Source organism: Camellia sinensis, unplaced genomic scaffold (assembly GCF_055761805.1).
Source record: "Camellia sinensis isolate YWXY unplaced genomic scaffold, ASM5576180v1 Unanchor3, whole genome shotgun sequence".
Classification (NCBI taxonomy): Eukaryota; Viridiplantae; Streptophyta; class Magnoliopsida; order Ericales; family Theaceae; genus Camellia; species Camellia sinensis.
The window spans coordinates 10,528,461-10,549,285 of record NW_028129178.1 but is presented as its reverse complement, the minus strand read 5'-3'; the positions used below and the strand labels follow the sequence as shown (position 1 = coordinate 10,549,285).

The window sequence follows — 20,825 nt, the reverse complement described above, 5'->3', positions numbered from 1 at the left end:
TAGATCGCCTAATTTGGAACAAAGCATCGCATATCCGTTTGTTTGGAAAATGTTTTGAAATTTACTACTCGCGAGTAGGCTAAAATATGGATTTTGATGAATTGTTCCAACTCAAGCAATCCAACCTTCACCCACAAGCATTTAGGCCGTTCATATCACATAAGCATCTAGCCTCATGCTAAGCATGCTGTCATGTTAACATTCACACTTGTGCGAGATGCTAAAGCACAAAATACTTACAATGTACTCCAAGCCAAAACAAAGAACTCGTTGGCAATCAATGTATGATTCAAATCCATGTTAAGTGCCTAATGCAACGCATACAGAATGCAATTAGGATAGGCTCGGCTAATCCTAGGATGGCATGTGAAATGCAACCATTTGATGCACATATTCAAGTTAGATTTGAAATACTTATGCAGTTAGCATGATACGCCGAGCCCGGTGCATGCAATACTGATGAATGATGCACGCATGCATAGCATAAGGTATGCTAAATTAAATATGCCCTAATACTAGCCATCAAAGCAGGTAAGTAAAAGGGAGAAAGAAGTGGGGGTTGGAAAACATGCACACACACACCCACACTTATTACAAATTCGCCCTCGCTCGGAGGGACCAAAAGAATAATACAATTAATTAACCTACAAGCTAATTAATTATGACAGACAAATTAAACTAGTTAAGCAAATTAACTAATCTAATAAAACAGTAAACAGCCTCGGGAAGAGGGCCCAATGTAATGCATGCTCGGTTCCATTCGAAAGTCCACTGCCATGCACAAGTTGCCTTTGTTTTTACTGTTTGGCACCTCTGAAAATTGCACAAACTCCAAAGGTTGCTTCTCTGAGTGCTGTGGAACACCACCGGCCATGGGGAATGGTCATCGACCACCTGTGGAGATATCGGCCACAAATTGTTGATCGGTCGGCACTGTATGTAGCCGACCAGCCAAAACTTCCTACAGAACCTATTTTGACAGTAGCAGAGGGCAAAACAAGACATGACAATGCATTTCAAGCAAATATGTGCACCAACACATCCCTTATCATGTTTGTAACTTAAAGGGACATGGTTCTCGATTCTCAGACCACCAATCGCGTATTTCAATGCGTGATGGCCAAAGAAACCAAGTATGCACTTTGATTTCAAATGAGATGCACATCAAACAAACAAGTGAGACTCAACCTCTATCATACTCAATTCAAGAGGCAAAGCAAGTATGCCAATGCAATGCAACCTAGGCATGTTAACTAAGTAGGCAACATGGGCATGCAATGCACAATGCATACTAGGCATACAACCTATGCAAGCAAGCATACAAGCCATGAGGCAATGCAAACCAACAAGTGTGCAAGATGCAATGTGGATGTTCAAGCATGCAACAACACATGGAGCAAACATGTTAAACAACCTAAACATATAACAACACACAAGTATGCAACAACACACAAGGTGAGCATGCGACAACATGCGAATAATGGACTTAAACTAATTTGGGCAGCTCTATACTAAGCCCAAAACAGTGGCCAATTGCTAAGAGAATGAGGACCAAATAACATGCAAGCATGCATGTACACAAGGACCAACACTTAGGCATTGAAGAGCAACTCTCAAGCACACTTAAGAGGATGAACACATGGACAAATGGCATGCATTATACGCTCTGAAAATCAAGTCATGAAAGGTGTCGAACCAACTAGACAAGACAAACAAGGCATGCAAGCAAAGCTAAAATTCAAGGCAAGCCAAAGGTGTATTGAACTACACTTAGCAAAATCAAACATGGCATGAATTAAGCAACCAAAATCAGAGTTTTAGCATATTAAGACAAAGCTAATAACACATCTAGATGGCATCTAAATGGCTTAAACATGCAAGCATGTACAAGGGCCTAAACAAGTGGCATAAGACAACAACCTTTTAACACATTAAAGGGGCATCAAATGCAAGCATGTCATGAAGCCTAAAATGACATGTTAAATGGTTCCAAACCACTGGAATAATGCAAGTAATGCATGCTCATGGTTCATACACTTGAGGCTTACAAGCCAAGAATGCAAAGAGGCTAAACAAAGCATGGCAAGCATGGCTAAGACAACCTACATCAGACCTTAAGCATGAAAAAATGAGCCAAAAAGCTTCACAAAGCTTGGCCAAAACAAGCAACCATGGTAATCTACATGCTAAGTATATGTTAAGGCAAATGATGGCATTACAAGACATGTATGCTAAACAAGCATGGTGTGCCTAAACCAACATAAAACAGTGCTATAGCATGGAAAAATAACACTAAATAGCAGCTAAGATATGGCCAACACGAACCTAAATAAGATGCTCACTCAAGAGGCTAAAATAGCCCTTTTCAAGGACAACAAGGAGAGGGGGTGGCACTCTCCTTCGTAGGACCTCAAGGCACTATCCTCACCACTGAAATCCCTTAAGATTTCAGTGGTGAGGAGGCCCAAACAAGGTGGTCCCGGAGCTCAACCAAAATGGCAAAAAATAGGGTCAAACAAGTCCTAAGAGGGGTCAAACAACCCCAATGCTTAAAACACTCTTAAACAACTATTTAGAGAAGGCAAAAACAAGACTTTTATATGTTATACACAAAGTCTAAAAATAGTTGCAAGATAGGTGAAAAAGCTATGCAAAAATGGAGAAAAATGGGTAAGATTGTTACCCTTGTAGACCTTCTTCAAAAATGGAAGACCAGCAGCTTCCTTAGGTTCAAACCAGTCCAAAACCTCCAAGAACAAGCCCCTTGTGCCTCAGCAACTAAGGTATGGTGTAATGGTAGGTGTTTGTGTGCAAAACTAAGACTTAAACACATACAAAACACTCAAGAGAGGGAGAGATATAGAGATAGAGTATGAACAAACCCTAACCCTAAAACTCAAAGCTCTGAAAAATTTTGTAACCCTAATGGAGGGAGAAGAGGCTCCCTCTTATAGACAATCCCTCTTGTAAAGCTTTCCAAACAAGCTAGTCAAGAGGGAGATCCCTCCATACACGTGTATGGAGGGGAGCAAAGTGTATGCTAGCTAGCACAGCTAGCATAAAAATATCTACAAAAGCAGATGAACAGTGGTCGGCCAGCCAAAAATGCAATTTGACCAAAATAGATGGCCGGTCAACCATCTAGAGTGCTGGTCGGCCAAACATTTGGCCGATGGCAACAAAACACAGCCGGTGGTCTCAAGCCATGGCCGGTGGAGTGTGGAGATGGCCAACAAGCCATTTCCTGCCCTCTAAAGCAAAAACACAAGTGTTTGGTGCAAAACCAAACACAAAACAGTCGAGTCGAGAGATCTTGAGGCAAGGCGCGTAGCCGAGACCTCCGGGAACTCAAGACGAACACAAACAAGGATGATCACCGAGTGTTCAAACGGTGACGTCCAAGTCTTGAGGATGGTCAAAAATGGGGTGTCTATAGTGGAAGATTAACAAAGTCCATTAATTAACAAGAGTCCATCCAGAGCCTATGCATAGATTATATGAAACATACAAGCAACTTGATTTATTTATCTTCAGCTGTTACCACTCAACATTCAAAAGAGAAGTACAATATTTACAAATATACAGACAACAAAACCAAAAACAAAGTTCTAATATAGGGTTCTCAACCAAAAGCTCCTGCTCCCAAAAGTGGAAAAACAAAATAAAAGAACTTCTAGCTTGACTTCTCATCCATAACAGGATCCTCGACATCACCTACATATATATAGAGGAGAGGGGTGAGCGAAAGCCCAGTGAATAACAATGTAGTAAAGTGCTAAGTGAATGCACACTGGTAAGTGAATGAACAGCGATAAGTTTTATTTTAAAACCAAGCATAATCTCATTCTGAACATAATATAGTTTGCATATACCAAAACTAATTTGCAAGCATATACATAGTGATGACATTCTTAGAACTTAGCATAACAGAACAAATTCCACAACGGGTGGCATAAGAGCTCAGTTAGTAAACAATTATTGGCTTGATTCCTAATAACTAACAGATACAAATACCAAGACGTCTTCTTAATACATAATACAAGAGTATAGGATGTTCATTCACAGCAAAACCATAGCATAAGTTATCTAAACATATCATACATTTATATTTCGAATCATAATTTAAGAAACATAACTTTGCTACACTACTACTCACAAATGGCTCGGCTTGACAAGGTGTTCCTTTCTTCCAAAACTTGACATATACAAAACAATAGCATATATTGAAACATTTGCTTACTCAGATAGCGTTTGCTTAACTTTGTTTAATGTTTCCTAAATTGCTTTCATTTCTTTATTGTTTTCCTATGCTTACTGTAATATTTCTTAATTATTTTCTAAGCAAGAAATGAGAGGAACTAAGTTTGGAAATGAATTAGCATGAAACAGTTAGAAAGAAAGTGAGCAGCCTTCACTAATTTAAATATGTCTTTTTATGTACTTAAAATTTGAATGAGACACTACCACCATTGAAAACTAGACTTCTGAGGCTTGAATTTAGACTCAAGAATCACCTAAAACTGAGTCCGGGTGAGAGAGCTATGCTCAATTGAAGTTGCAAGGTATAAGCTAAAACGAGACTGGTCGTACGTGTGCCCAGACTGGGCGCTCGTGCGGTGGCTGGGCCGCTCGTGCGGTGGACTTGTCCACTCGAGTGGTGGGTCAAGATAGGCAAAATGCATTTTGCACGGTCGTGCGCTCGGTGAAGGCTGCTCAAGCGCCCAACGAGCATAAACGAAACCTGGGACTATTCTTCGAGTTCTAAAGCTTCTTAACTTGATTTTCTTCATTTTCAAGTTCCGAAACATGATGTCTAAGGTCCAAATTTATAGATAAATAATGCTTAACTCATGGAAAAATAGTTTTATACCTTAAATTCAAAGTTCATGAAACAATTCATAGATTTTTGCTTAGAAATTTAACACTTCTTCTTTCTATTACAATCCTCCATTTTCATCTTTTCAAACATGGATTAAACTCTCAAAAATCATCAAAACTAAAGGGAAACATGAAATGATTACTTTATGTTCTTCAAAAACATCAAGAGCAAGATCAAATCAATCAAACCTCGAAGTTTCATGCCTATTCTTCCTCCTAGTTTTATTATTTTCCCTCTTTTCCATCTCTAATCCATTTTACTTCCAATTTCTTCTTGTTCTTAGGTGTTTAGAGAGTCTACTACAAGAATTAAGATTGAATTCGTACCTTGGAACACTCCTAGAGTGATTTTTGGTTGAATTCCTTGAAGTTCTTCTCTTGTTCCCCTTTTTCTTCTTTTCTCCTTCACTTTTCTTCTCACCTCTCTAACAAATATCTTATTTGTTTGATTAGAGTTAGAGGTTTTATTGTGTATAACTAGGGAAAGGGTTGTAACATCCTTAAACCAATCATTTTTCTTACTTAGGCTTACTTAGTCCAAGTTACACCTAGGTAATTAAGTTTACTTAAGATTCCCTAATTATATTTAATTAATACTAATCCTACTTAGTAAAACAACATTTAGCATGAAATGGTTAAATTTATTAGACTAAAGTCTTTAAGCTCCTCACTTAAGGTTTAGGCACAACCTATGGTTTTCAAATCAAGCTCTAAACTACTCCCTAACTCAAAACACGAAGCAAATAATTCTAACACACAACAAACAAGTTCCTAACTTAGTTTTTTTCCATACTCCCACTTATTTTCTTCTAATACGACAACAAGTCCTAATACAAGTCTCAAATCATATAAACATATGACATATAATATGAATGCATAAGCAAGTTAATATTCATGATGCATGAAAAGGTGTGGTTGTCACACCTACACCCAAGGAATATGCAAAGGCATCATAAAAAATGGATCCTTCATACATTTCCGTGGTGGTAAATTATATGGGATAAGAAAAATTGGCCATATGCTATATGAGTTACTCATGTTTCCAAATAGGTTAAAACCATCGCTAGCTAGTCCAAGCCTAATGTTACGAGGTTCTTTGGCAAATGACTCATGTTTTTTGTCAAAGTCTTTCCACGCTTTAGAGTCAGCCAGATGATGTAATACATTTTCGTCCTCTACACATTTATCCTTGTGCCACTTCATATCAGTAATCGTCTTCCTTGATATGAATAGCATTTATAGCCTTGGTTTTAAAGGAAAGTATCACAGAACCCTGTGAGGGATCTTTTTACTTTTACCTTTACTTTTACAAACTTTGTATCTTAGCGCTTTGCAAGTAGGACACTCATCTTCATTTTCATACTCCTTCCAAAAAAGTATGCAATCGTTCTTGTATACATGTATTTTTTGATAGTCGAGGCCCAAATCTCGAATTATTTGTTTAGCCTCATTGTAAGAGCATGGAAGCATTTCACCAAAGGAAAGTGCCTCCTTCAACAATTGCAGCAAATATCTTTAGATGTAGCACCTTAACCATGAATGATAGTTTGGAGAATCGTTGGCAATCCGGATATAAATCTTGCTCCGTATCCCTTATTAATCTTGCAAATTTCTTTGTTTCTCCACCACAACTACTAGATAAGTCAAGATTACGACTACTAAATGCTTCTTCCACATAACTAAATGTGGTTATTCCACTTCGTATATCATGAATAACTTCTCACACCTAAGTATTGGTGTTATTTGACTATTTAATCACATCGTAGAGATATTCGTCGTTTTCATTTTGTGAGTCATCATTGTCATTCAACTCAAAGCCTTCCCCATGATATACCCACCTAGTGTAACTCGTGACCGCCCCATATGCATACAAATGCATTTCAACTTCCTCTACAGTCTTTTGAATATGGTTGTTGTATCTATAACATGGACACCAAATCTTATCCACCCTTGGTTTCATATGATCACGAGCAAACATGATAAATTCCCTCACTCCATCAATGTACTGAGATGACCTTCTATTATGAAGTTGCATCCAACTCCTATCCATGGTGCAAAAGAACTGAAGAAAAAAGAGGGGGGGAAATATTGAACTAGAATGGGATAAAGAAGACAACATGCTTAAAAGCTTAAAAAATAGGATACACTAAAAATAGAAAATATGATGCTACAACTGGATGTCAATCAATAATAAATAATTAAAATAAATAAGTCATTACCATTTAAACATAACACAAAGAAAATAAAATTTTGTTTAATGCAAACCAATACAAATTAAATTCAACTCAAGTTTACACGTAACCAATACAAATTAAATTCATTAATACAACTAATACAAATTAAACTACACAATTGTTCGTAGCTAAGACCGCAAAAATTCGTAACTTTTCTTAAGATAAGGGGAGTGCATAATTGCATATCCCAAAAATAGGGGAGTAATTTTGAATCACCACAAGGCCAATAATTCTAACTCCAAAAAGAAAGCTCATATAAGCATTTCATCAAACAACTTATATGCATACAATAATAAAGCAGTTTTAGTAATGAGTTGATCCTAATATAGTCTTTTCAGCATTGTACCACATATTAACGATCTGTAAAAAAAAATAACATATATATATTGTGATATTGCAAGATATTGCTTTACAATCCAATCATATTAATATCCTAAGATTCATCAGATCTATTGAATGAAACAAATATCAATTACTCAAACATTTTGAATAAATGCTTTCTTAGGTTGTAATAGAGGAATTTCATGCCCAGTTCCTCTCATTGTGGCAAAGGTTAGTCCATCATATAGGAATTTGACAGACCAATTACGATTAAAAATCATCAAACAATAACAGAGAGATGAACAGTTTGTAAGGAATCTGTCATGAAAACACTTCTAATGCAAACAAAAAATCAAAAATAAGAAGTCGTTTCAAATCATTAGTCTCGCAAAAAAAAAAAAATCAAATCAAATCAAAATCATTCATGAGTTGTGAATTATCTCTCTTCAATGGCGATTCAAGTCTATGGATACAATTATTTTATCTTAAAATCGACTTATCTCTCTTCAATGGCGATTCAAATATATGATTAATCAGTATTGTTTTCCCTATTTCAATCCTTTTTAGCTTTAGCTTCGAAGAATCAAGCTCATATGCCATTGATTCAATCGATCGAGATTTAGGGATTTGATCGAGTGCGAGAGAGAGAACGAAAGAGACAGTGATGTAGAGAAGGGAATGAAATCCCGATTATTGAAGCTCGAACAATGAAAACAAAATAAAATAATATATGAGTTAGTTTATTGGGACCAACTAAAGTTGTAGGCAAAAAGTCCGTAACATTTTTGTAACCCAATAGCTTTGTCTTAAAAATGTAATAGTAGGATTAAATATATATTTTTTTAATTCTTTTATTTTGACCTTAAAAGTTTAAGCTTTACAGACAAATTATTTTTGTTCCTAAAAATTTATCTTTAAAATCTTAATTTCTTGTAGTGAGTGAACCAGTAAAAGAATAAGAACCAATTAAGGGTATCATGTTTAAAGTGATTGAACAAAATCCAGACTTCTAATACCAAAAACCCAAAAAATATAAAAAATGAATAAATAAATAGGTTCTTTCAATCCAACCATGAAACAAAATGCTGAAAAAAGTTTTCTTTCATTACTTATATATGCAAATAATACTTAGTGGCATTTTTAGTATACTAAGATTACCATGTACAGTAAAAGCTTCAAGCAGATTCAGAAGCCTCTCTGGTATGGAACCTCCATTCAAAGAGGTAGTCCCTGGACTCGCAGGTTAGCCTAATTACATCACAGAAAGCATGGACTGTGCTGCTCTTCCCATTGTTTCCCCACTCAATTGTCACCCAGCAAGAAAACCCATTTGATGAGTCCACAGGCACACACGAATCCGAAAATTGAAGCATCACCTCCCCACAGATCCTCTTGCATGCACCGCCGCGCGCGTGCCGACCATCGCATGTAACCATAGAATCCAGCCATGAACATTCTGGTTGACCCACCATCTCCTTGTAAGCCGAGTTTGCTAGCCTTACTTTGTTGTTCGAGTCCGATACCACGGCTGGCAAGGCCTCTGACTCAACCTCTTCCTCTACCTCCTCTCGTTTCTTCTTCTTGGGAATTCGAGGATCTGTGTTTGAACCCTGATCCTCGTTTATGGATCCGACACATATGCTCGAGCCAACCGGCCGAACAGGCTGTGGTGCTATGACATGGGTGCTAATGGGTCCTTGAAGTTGTTGCAGGAGATCCTTTTCTTCAGGAACAACTTGAGCTATTTTGTTCAAATCTATAACCTCTTCAAATTCACAAGGTTTGATTCCGTTGAGTTCCGGCGGTGGAGGTTGATTGGGTATGATCGGACATGGGAGGAGAGAAAGAGTGACCAAGCTTGAAGGAGTGGTCTGAGTCTGAGCTAGCTTTTCATGGATGCCGAGGAGGCTGTTCGAGACGGGAATCTGAGGAAGGCCATTGAAGCCGCCATGAGCAAAACCCTGCAAGGATGGGTTGTTGGCGGGGGAAGAGGTGAGACCAAAGAAGTGTAACCTTGGTCTCTTGATGGGGGGAGGAGCGACAGCTGTCCTTCCTCTCTTCCTGGTTCGGGTAGGCCGAGCCTGCAAGTGAGGCCATACGTTCCTCAGGTAAGGAGATCGCCTGATGGTTGGAGACTCAGATGAGCTATTATGATTAGAGCCCTCAATGGAGTTCGTTGAAATCTCAGGCCTGGGTGCAATGGGTCTGTACCTAGACATAATCTCAGCTGTTTTTGCTGTGGTGGTGGTAGTGCAGGGATTCAAAGCCTGCATCATCATATCATCCAATGGAATAATTGGAAATTTGAAAGTGTTAAGTATAATAGCTTTCTTTGAAGTTACTGTAATGGTTTAGTGGGAGAACTATATATAGAGAGAGAGAAAGAGAGACAGAGGAGTGAGAGGAGATGGTGATGGTGGTGTTGGTGGGAGGTTATTTCATTCAGAGTGGGGGAAAGGGGAGTTTCTATTTGCACTCATTTCACTTTGTACCTATATTTAATGGTGATTATTTTTATTATAATTATATTTTTAAGTGGAATTATTATTATGGACATCACATATAATTTAAATAAATATATTTAAGAGTTGTATGTTGAAAAAATAAAAAAATTTATAAAATTCTATTGTTGAAAGAAATGTTTATTTTCAAAATGTTACTTCAAAACAAGTTATTTATTGAGAAAAAATATACATAAAATATAATGAGTGTGTGTAAATAGAAGCTCCCAGAAGCCACCAAGGATCCTCTAGAGTATTTTTTTCTTAAAGTTTCTTAAAGTGGTGTATTGTGTAGTTGAGATTTAATGCTGAAAAATTGATGTAACTTGTCATTAAATCTCAACCATACAATGCATCACTTTAAGAAATTTTAAGAAAAAAAAACTCTAGAGGATCCTTGCTTCTCCAGAAGCTAGTGGGGTTATGGGCCAATGAGAGGTGGGCAAACAAGAAGGAAGGAGAAAGGTGGAAGTGACACTTGGAATGGGAGATGTTGGGTACGTGTTTGAGGGAGTGAACGAACGAGACATGTGGGATTCAAAGGATGTTAGTGGGTCCATGCATGCTTACACATATGAATTTCACATGCTTATATGCAGTGAATTGACACTGCTTTGTCTATATTCCTAAATCAGTAAATTCAGTAGAGATCGGTGTGTACAGTAAAGATAACGAGATTGTTTGCTATACTTTATTTATAGATTATTTTATTTAGAGAGTCTGAATTTGTGTCAAATAATTTGTTACAGTAAAAAAAACTTAAATAATTTAAATAAAAAAAAACTAATTACAGACTGAACGGTAAATTACATTCATATATTTTAAGAATTAGAATTAGGTCTCGTTTGTGAATAAATTTTTTTAGTAATTTTTTAATTTTTTGGTTAAAATATGACGTAAAAAAAATTAGTATATTTAGGATGATTTTTGATTTTTTTACGAAAAGATATGTAAAAGGTGAAGAGAAAAAAGAATTTTTGACTTTTTAGTATGAGTTATTAGTTTTTTTATTTTTTTTAGTCACTTTTTGATTAAAATTATCACTTGCTAAACGAGACCTGAATCATACATTTAGAGCACCAAACTAAATAGTGTAGTTTGATTTCAATTGGACTTGTTTGCGATTTTTTTTCATTTAGTCTTATTTTTTTATTTTTTTTAATTCTTATAAGAAACACATATAAGTTGCACCAAATCGTCACATTGTATGATTGAGATTAAACTATGAATTAATTACATTTAACACTTTTTACAGTTTCACAAAAATCTCATTTTGATTTTTTCACCTTTAATTGTAATAGTCTATTCCTTACATTTTAAGTCAAGTTGTAATGTCATTTTTTTATTCATCTACCGTTAACAATGTTGACAGAATTTATCATTTGAAGTATATTTCACTACAAAAAATTAAGATTTTAGAGACCAAAATTTAAGGACAATTTTTTTTTGAAAAATGCTTGCTACCCCCAGCTGGGGGTGACACCCAGTGAGGTGTCAGCTGGGGGTTGGCCGGAAAAACTGTTTTTTTTTTTTTTTTTTTTTTTTTTTTTTGGATTTCTGACCAGTGGGGGCGCGCCACGTCACTGGGGGCGCGACCCCCACTGGGGGTATGAAGCAAAGTTGTTTTTTTTTTAAGGATCAAATATTTTGAAAAATGCTAGGGACTCCAAAAATTTTACCAAACTTTCTATCAAATGTCTCACATGGATGTGAGACCCACACCATATGGGTCCTATGTGGGTCCCACACCCATGTGAGACATTTGATAGAAAGTTTGGTAAAATTTTTGGATCTCTAGCATTACTCAAATATTTTTGTTGCAAAAATTGTCATTATTATATTTTTAGCAACGAAAAATAGACATTAATTAGTGATGAATTATTATCCTTTTTGGACCAAATTTTTTATCTAAAAAAATTAATTATTTTAAGACCATATTATTTTGTCCCTAAAAATCTATTTATTAGTGATATTTTCAAAATTTTATCGCTAAAAGCTTTATTTTTTTATTTTTCGGGATGATCTTTTAGCGACTATAACCATAACGATAGATTTTGGTCCGTAAATGTCTTTTGCAACAAAATTTTCACTTTCAGAGACCAAAAAATTTGGTCTCTAAAACTCTTATATGTTGTAAAAAGTGTCATTTTTCACATCTGGTCCCTTTTGGCAACATAAATACTAAGTAACTTATTGATTTATTTACGTCACATCACCTCTCTACTTTTCTGCATTTTTTTTTTCCATAATAAGTAAAAAAAATAAAATAAGTCATACCCAAGACAACATATGTATACTTTTATTAAATTCTCATTTAGTCCTTATACTTGTACAAAAAAAATTCACTTAATCCCCCTATTTTTAATTTATGTTAGCTTGTTAATGGTAAATGGATAGAATTGTAAAATTACAATTTGATTTAAAATATAAATGGTTGACTCTTACAATTGAAAGTAAACAAACTAAAGAGAGAAGAGTATTAATAAGTATAATTTACCCGTAAACTATTACGTGGTGAAATTCAAGTCTTAAGCAAATCTAAATTATACATTCAATATTCTATGTAATTTTCATAGTGCGAATTTTGTGTACATAGTATTGTTAAATTTTATGTTTATCTGTCTCAATATAATCTTAATTATTAGCTCAACTTTTAAAACTGATTTGTTTCAAAAATTTTGTGTGACTCAATGATTAAGAAAAGAAACTTAATAAATATTTTTAAGCCAAAGATAGAATGTTGACATATTAGCAAAAGAGATTATCATTAATAGTTGATTAGTGCTTTCTCATAAAATTCAATTCCAACCCTCTTCCTTCAAAATCAAATGGTATGGCACAATCATTTGAGGTAAGCTGAAGTTGAGGAATGAGAGATTTGAGAAGATGAAGTTTTTAGGCTCCATACCGTTGTGCATATATATATATATATATATATAATGTCCAACATCTAAAATGTGCAATGTAAATAAATTTAGTTTAGTGAGAATTAGACTTGAACTGTATTTGATTTATATATTTTAAAGTTTGAATATTTTTTTAATATATCATTGATTACTTGAAGAGTAGAGTACGGGATCTTTTATCTAATTATTTCGTCTTTCTTCTAAAAATTTGAATCATATTTTAAGATTTAGATATTTAAATTAGTATTTTGGGATGAACAATAGGAAGACTTTCAGTTTGGGCAATGTTATACCTTGTTTTGTATTTTTTTTTTTTTATTATAAATGTTACGTAGTTTTTTTTAAATTATGATAATTTGTCTTTTAAAAATAAAATTACTTATTTTTACAGTAATATTATACTATGATTAAAAACCATTTTGGTATAAAAAATGTATAATATTTGTGATACCCCTGTTCTGTATTATGTGAATTGGTCCCTAATACGTATGTGATTATGCGTTTTGATGTGATTTGTGTGCCATTATGTGAATGTATATGATCTTGAATTTCTATCTGTTCGCCGTAGGAATATCTATTTGAATAATCTGCTTTGGAAATTAAATTGAGGGCCTTATCGGCCACAGAACCCGGAATTGATTACGCCATTGTGATTGGCATAATTTTTAGAGCCTACGGTGAAATTTAATTAAAAAATTGATTCGAGTCATATTAAATCGATTAAATTGGTGGATTAGTGCCCAATTGCCTTATTATTATTATATTGACTTAGTGGGACTTGATGTATTTGAGCACTACACCTCATTTCTCTCCTTTAGCTCGTTTTGACTGATTCTTGGACTCAATTTGAGAGGGAGAGCCGACTATAGAGAGGGAGAAAGAGGGATTGTGCAATTGTGGTCTTGAAACTTGGAGGTTGGAAGTCTAATTCAAGATTTAATCATAGATTGTGAGAATCAAGCTCCTAGGTGAGTAATTATTAGATTATAGTTTGTAATTTTTGTGTGCTCAAGCTAATTTGGTGATCAAGAGTAAGATTGAAATGAAATTTGGTTGTATTTGTTGAATTGAAGCTTAATATGTGCATGCATGTAGGAAATCACCTTGATATTGCATGTTTGAGCACAAATGTGTATAATCCAAGTGAAATGTTAAAGGAAACTCATGTCTTGATCACCCTTTGTGTTATGTAAGTAGAGAATGTGGCTAATTCATCACATGCATGTACAATTTGAGAAGATATGAGCTTGAATGCATGAGTTTGTTATGTTGATGTTGAGTTTGACATATTTCAGGACATGCATGCAGATAAATCAAGAAATTGAGCTTCCTAATGTTGTAATATTGCATTGGTATCATGTTAATATGTGTATGTTTGAGTTTTGAGCCATTGCATGCAAGAATTGTAGCTGGAAAGTTGAATTGGAACTCAAGAACACGATCTGGGAAATCCAGAATTTTGATGTCCGCTTGAGCGGGGAAGTTCACGCTCAAGCGGGTATTTCGAGCTCCCAGTATTTCGTTCTTGCAGGCTTGGTGTCCGCTCGAGCGGGGAGCTTTGTTGAGAGGCCTTCCGCTCGAGCGCTATATTTGACGCTCGAGCGTAAATTTCACCCATCCAGCACTTTTGCAGGCCTTGGAGTCCCGCTCGAGCGGGTAAGTTGACGCTCGAACGGGGACCCTGTTGTCTGAAATTCTGGAAATGCATTCTGTGTTCTATTTTCCCGTTCTCTTTCACTTGTAAGCACTCTTAGGCATATGTTAAGCATTGTAAATGAGCTAATGAAATGTGAATTATGCCTAAAGAGAGGTATGCGAATTAAAGAACGGATTGAACTGTTAGTGACCCTTTTGTGTTCATGAAATATGTAGGGTCAAGTTCCAGGGCAAATCCACAAGCCGACCACTGTGAGTAATATCAATATTTGAAAGCTTGTCAATGTCCAATTGTTTATTCCCTTATAAACTTTATGAATTGTTAATTGGGATTGTGGACAAAAGTCTGACATGAATGAATGAATGGACCGAAGGTCGTTTTGATATAAATGAATGGACCGAAGGTCGTTTTGATATATATATAAACGGACCGAAGGTCGTTTTAATAGGAATGAGTGGACCGAAGGTCGTTTTAACATATATGAATGGGCCGTTTGACACGAACGTGTGGGCCGGAGGCCGTTTTGACGTAAACGAATGGACCGAAGGTCGTTTCGATATAAATAGGTGGACCGAAGGTCGTTTTGATAGAAATAAATAGACCTAAGGTGGTTTTGACATGAATGAGCGGGCCGAAGGCCGTTTTGACGTAAACGAATAGGCCAAAGGCCATTTTGACAAAAATGAATGGGCCGAAGGCCGTTTTGACATAAATGAGTGGGCCGAAGGCCGTTTTGACAGGAATGGAAACCTGAATGGGCCAAAGGCCAGAATGTTTGGAACCACAGACACTTGAGTTGGAATTTCGTATAGTTATATATATACATATCTGTTAAATAGAATTATGAACTGGGCCCAAGGCCATTTGGAACATGTTGTCCTACGTTGTTATGCATATTCTGTAATTGATATTATTCACTGGGCTATCGCTCACGCACATTCATGTGTTTGTAGGTGAGCCAAGAGAGGCACAAACCTAGCCCCAGTGATGTCTGCCAGGAACAACATGAGTTTTAGAGAGTCAGCCTCGTGTCTTACGCATGAGACCATCCTTGCCCTTTTATCATGTACTTATGTTTTGTCTTGTTGGCAAGGGCTTTGTTTATGTCTGTATATAGTTTGTTATAGGTCGACTCGTCTTGGATGATCCTGTCTGTAATGAGTTTTGTGATACAGTACTTTGATGTGGGTTATTAACATATATGTGTATAGTTTGTTTGATGTGCATTTAAGCACGGCTCTATGGACAAAATTTTAAATTTTTGCTTCCATTTGGCCCCTTACTCTGATAAGTAATGTCCGTTTTGGTTGAGGCCGTAAGTAATCTCAGGATTACTGGCCGGTTATGTCCTTAACCCACAGGGGCGGGTTCGGGTCATGACAGAGTGGTATCAGAGCACGAGTTAATAACTCACACATTTGTCCAAAAGAGCAATAAGCGTCTAGATAAGATCTAGGATGCATTCATAAACACGAATTTAGAAGCATTGATTATATGCTTAAATGTTTTGATATGAACAATTATATGTGCTCCTTAGTATATGCACACTTGTGTATCTTTTGTGTAAAATATAATGCAAGTTTAATCAGGTGGTGAGAACCAGAGGTGATGAGATAGAGGAATCTTCTGCTGCCAGACTGGACAGAATGGAAAGACTGATCCAAGAAATGGCAGAAGCTTTGAGACAGCAACAGGAGTGGCAACAACAGTGGCAGCAACCACACCCGCCTCCTCCACCTCCGGTACCACCCGTGCCAGATAATCAAAATGACGACCGGATAATAACTCTCACCAAGGAATTCAAGAAAATGAAACCACCACAGTTCCATGGCGGACTAGATCCTTTGAAAGCCGAGGCTTGGGTCCTTGGGATCGAAAAACTGTTTGAAGTGTTTCCGTGCTCGGATACACAGAAAGTGCTTCTAGCCACCTTTATGTTAGAAGACGAAGCGAGAAGGTGGTGGATGTTGATGCGAGAAAACCACAAAGATGTTAACTGGGTAAAATTTCTAGAAATCTTCTATGACAAGTACTTTCCGCAGTGTGTCCAGGATAGGAAAGTGGCAGAGTTCATGGAACTCAAGCAAGACAGCATGACTGTAGCTGAGTATGAGGCCAAATTCACTGAATTGGCCAGGTTTGCACCGCATGTAATTGACACTGACTATAAGAAGGCAAGACATTTTGAAGGTGGGCTCCGAAGTGACATCCTAGAGAGAGTGAATGTCTTGAAGTTGGAGACCTACATTGGGGTACTGGACAGGGCCATCATATCAGAGGCCAACATAGCTAGACAAACTAAGCCAACAACAGAATGGAAGGGCAACAAAAGACAGGGCTTCTTTTCGAAGAAGAAATTCCTGAAAAAGCAAAATACGGGCTCCTCAACTACTTCAAGTTCTTCCCGAGACACAGCTTCCATGTGCAACATCTGTAGCAAAAGGCACCGTAGAGTCTGTTACCGTGCATCAGGAGCCTGTTTCAAGTGTGGGAAGCAAGGGCACATAGCCCGAGAATGTAATCAGAATAGCGAAAAACTAGCAGCCAGTTCCACGGCATCGATCCCCAAGCCGGGAAATACTTTGAGATCCGCCACTACTGGGGATACGGTATGACAGGGAAGGGTTTTTGCGCTTATTCCGGGCAATACACGGAATGCTAATGCCGTTGTCTCAGGTACTATTTCAATATGTGATCAAGATGCCTTTGTATTAATTGATTCCGGATCAACCCACTCATTTGTGACATATACATTTGCATCTAGACTAAGAAGACCCCTAGAGTTATTGCCTTATTTGTTATGTGTGTCTGCTCCATCGGGGGAATCTGTGTTATGTGACTATATATATCGGTTTTGTGACATGCATATTGAGGATGCTACCTTATATGTAGATTTATTGCCCTTGAACTTTAGACATTTTGATGTGATTTTGGGCATGGATTGGTTGACTAAGTATTGTGCCACCATAGATTGTGTGACAAAAATGGTTGTATTTAAACCACCAGAACATAAAGAAATTGTGTTTGTGGGTAATGGGGTAGTGCCTCCACCTTATTTAATATCTGCAATGAAAGCATGTAAATTAATCAGGAAGGGGTGCCAGGGTTATCTGTGCTATGTGTTGACTGAGCAATCTGTGAATGTTGAATTGAATGATATTCCTATTGTTAGAGAATTCCCAGATATGTTCCCAAATGAATTACCAGGGGAATTGGTAGACAGGGAGATAGAGTTTACTATTGAGACTGTGCCAGGCACCTAGCCTATTTCTAAAACTCCCTACAGAATGGCTACTGCCGAAATGAAAGAATTAAAGGAACAGTTGTAAGACCTTCTTGGAACAGGGTTTATCCGACCTAGCACTTCGCCTTGGGGTGCACCAGTGTTATTTGTAAAGAAGAAGGATGGTACTTTACGCCTGTGCATTGATTACAGGGAATTGAACAAGGTAACGATAAAGAACAAATATCCCTTGCCCCGTATTGACGATTTATTTGACCAGTTGCAAGGATCACAGGTGTTTTCTAAGATTGATCTGAGATCCGGGTATCATCAGCTGAAAGTTAAGGCAGAGGATGTTGAGAAAACTGCATTCAGAACGAGGTATGGTCATTTTGAGTTTCTTGTTATGCCATTTGGAGTGACCAACACTCCGGCAGCATTTATGGATTTAATGAATAGAATTTTTAACACCTACCTTGATGAGTTTGTCGTAGTCTTCATTGATGATATCTTGATATACTCTAAAGATAGACTTGAACATGAACATCACTTGAGGACTGTCTTACAAATACTTCGAGAAAGGAAATTGTTTGCTAAACTAAAGAAATGTGAGTTTTGGTTGGATGAGGTTGTTTTCTTAGGGCATGTGATCAACAAGGAAGGAATTTCAGTGGACCCGCAGAAAATAGAGGCAATTGTGAATTGGCCTACACTGACTAATGTGACGGAAGTTTGCAGCTTCATGGGTTTGGCTGGGTACTACAGGAGGTTTGTGAAGGACTTTTCGAAATTAGCAGTGCCTCTTACCCAACTGACACGCAAGGGGCAACCTTTTGAGTGGAACGCAGAAAAGGAATCGGCCTTTCACGAATTGAAGACGAGATTGACTACTGCGCCAATTTTGACATTACCGTCAGGTACGAAAAATTTTGTGATTTTCAGTGATGCATCTTATAAGGGTTTGGGTTGTGTGTTAATGTAGAACGGAAAGGTTGTTGCTTACGCCTCCCGGCAATTGAGGCCGCACGAGAAGAATTATCCAACGCATGACCTAGAACTGGCCACAGTTGTTTTTGCTTTGAAAATCTGGCGGCATTATTTGTATGGGGCAAAGTGTGAAGTCTACACATATCATAAGAGCCTAAAATACTTCTTCACGCAGAAAGAGTTGAATATGCGTCAGAGAAGGTGGCTGGAACTAATAAAAGATTACGACCTAGAAATTCGGTACCACCCCGGGAAAGCTAATACAGTTGTTGATGCCTTGAGCAGAAAATCAATGGGGAGTATGGCCTGTTTGCTTACTGAACAGAGAGAGATCTTGCAAGATTTTGAGAAGTCTGAAATTGAAGTGGTAATGTGTGAACGAGACGGATTGATAGCCGCTATTACAGCCAAGCCGGCGATCATTGATGAAATCAAACGGAAACAGAAAGGGGACGAGTACTTTAAGAAAGTGATTGACGAATTCGAGGCAAGCCCGAAGGCAAAATTCAGTATTGAGAATGAAATGTTGAGATTCCGAAACCGAATATGTGTCCCAGATATCCCTGAACTAAAGAAGAGGGTTTTAGACGAAGCCCACAGATCCGTATTTGCTATGCATACGGGCAACAATAAAATGTACCGGGATTTGAAACAGACCTATTGGTGGCCTAAAATGAAGAAAGAGATTGCAAAATATGTGTCCAAATGCCTTCAGCGTCAGCAGGTTAAGGCGGAACATCAGAAACCAGGCGGTCTACTTCAACCTCTCTCTATTCCTGAATAGAAGTGGGAGCATGTGACTATGGATTTCGTTGTTGGCCTACCTCGGACTTCTCGAGGTATGGATTCTGTTTGGGTTGTAGTTGATAGACTGACTAAATCTGCACATTTTCTGCCTGTCAAAACTACGTTTACCGCTTATAGATTGGCCACTATTTACGTTGATGAAATCGTCCGTTTACACGGAGTTCCGGTATCTATTGTGTCGGATAGAGATCCGAAATTTGTATCTAGATTGTGGAGAAGTTTGCAGGAAGCTATGGGAACAGAACTAAGGCTTAGTACTGCGTTTCACCCACAGACAGATGGGCAGTCAGAACAAACGATACAAATTTTGGAAGATATGCTTCGCATATGTGCTTTGGACTTTCAGGGGAGTTGGGAAGATTATTTGCCACTTGCAGAATTTGCTTATAATAACAGCTTCCACTCCAGCATCGGTATGGCACCATACGAAGCTTTGTATGGTAGGAGGTGTATATCACTCATTTGTTGGACAGAGGTCGGGGATAGAGCCTTGCTTGGGCCAGAGATTGTGCAGGATACTTCTGAGAAAATCAAGACTATCCGTCAAAGGCTCAAAACAGCTCAGGACCGACAAAAGAGTTATGCAGACGTCCGGAGAAAACCTCTTGAGTATGAGGTTGGTGACCATGTGTTCATCCGTGTTTCTCCGATGAAAGGCCAAGTCAGATTTGGGAAAAAGGGGAAGTTGTCGCCCCGTTACATTAGGTCGTTTCAGATTTTGGAGAGGCTTGGCCCAGTTGCTTATAGGGTTGCCTTGCCGCCGGGATTCGAGCAAATCCATAATGTGTTTCACGTGTCGATGTTGAGGGGTTATCTCCGAGACCCGTTTCATGTAATTGACTATCACCGGGTCGCTATTAATGACAATATGGAATATGCTGAATGGTCGGAAAGAATAGTTGACCGGCAAGTGAAACAGTTGAGAAGCAAAACCATTTCGATGGTGAAAGTTGAATGGAAGGAACACTATGGTACAGATGCCACGTGGGAAAAAGAGAAGGAAATGCGACTAAGCTATCCACATTTGTTTCCCGACGAAGGTAACTTAAGTTTGGAGGACCAAACTTCCTAAAGGGGGGAAGACTGTGATACCCCTGTTCTGTATTATGTGAATTGGTCCCTAATACGTATGTGATTATGCGTTTTGATGTGATTTGTGTGCCATTATATGAATGTATATGATCTTGAATTTCTATCTGTTCGCCGTAGGAATATCTGTTTGAATAATCTGCTTTGGAAATTACATTGAGGGCCTTATCGGCCACAGAACCCGGAATTGATTACGCCATTGTGATTGGCATAATTTTTAGA

At 37.5% G+C, this 20,825-nt stretch overlaps 1 protein-coding gene across 1 annotated transcript; it reads right to left on the bottom strand.

Annotated features, from left to right (window-relative positions):
- Positions 1–3,493: 3,493 nt before the first annotated feature.
- LOC114265329 (uncharacterized) lies at positions 3,494–9,879 on the bottom strand. The gene is made up of 2 exons (XM_028206099.2): positions 8,592–9,879; positions 3,494–3,714 (listed from the first exon to the last, which is right to left on the bottom strand). The coding sequence occupies exon 1, from the start codon at positions 9,710–9,712 to the stop codon at positions 8,609–8,611; it is 1,104 nt and encodes a 367-aa protein (XP_028061900.2). The 5' UTR covers positions 9,713–9,879; the 3' UTR covers positions 3,494–3,714; positions 8,592–8,608.
- Between the last annotated feature and the right edge of the window lie 10,946 nt (positions 9,880–20,825).

Excerpts from the sequence above, each read along its gene's own strand:
- LOC114265329 (XM_028206099.2), bottom strand. The coding sequence starts at position 9,712 with ATGATGATGCAGGCTTTGAATCCCTGCACTACCACCACCACAGCAAAA.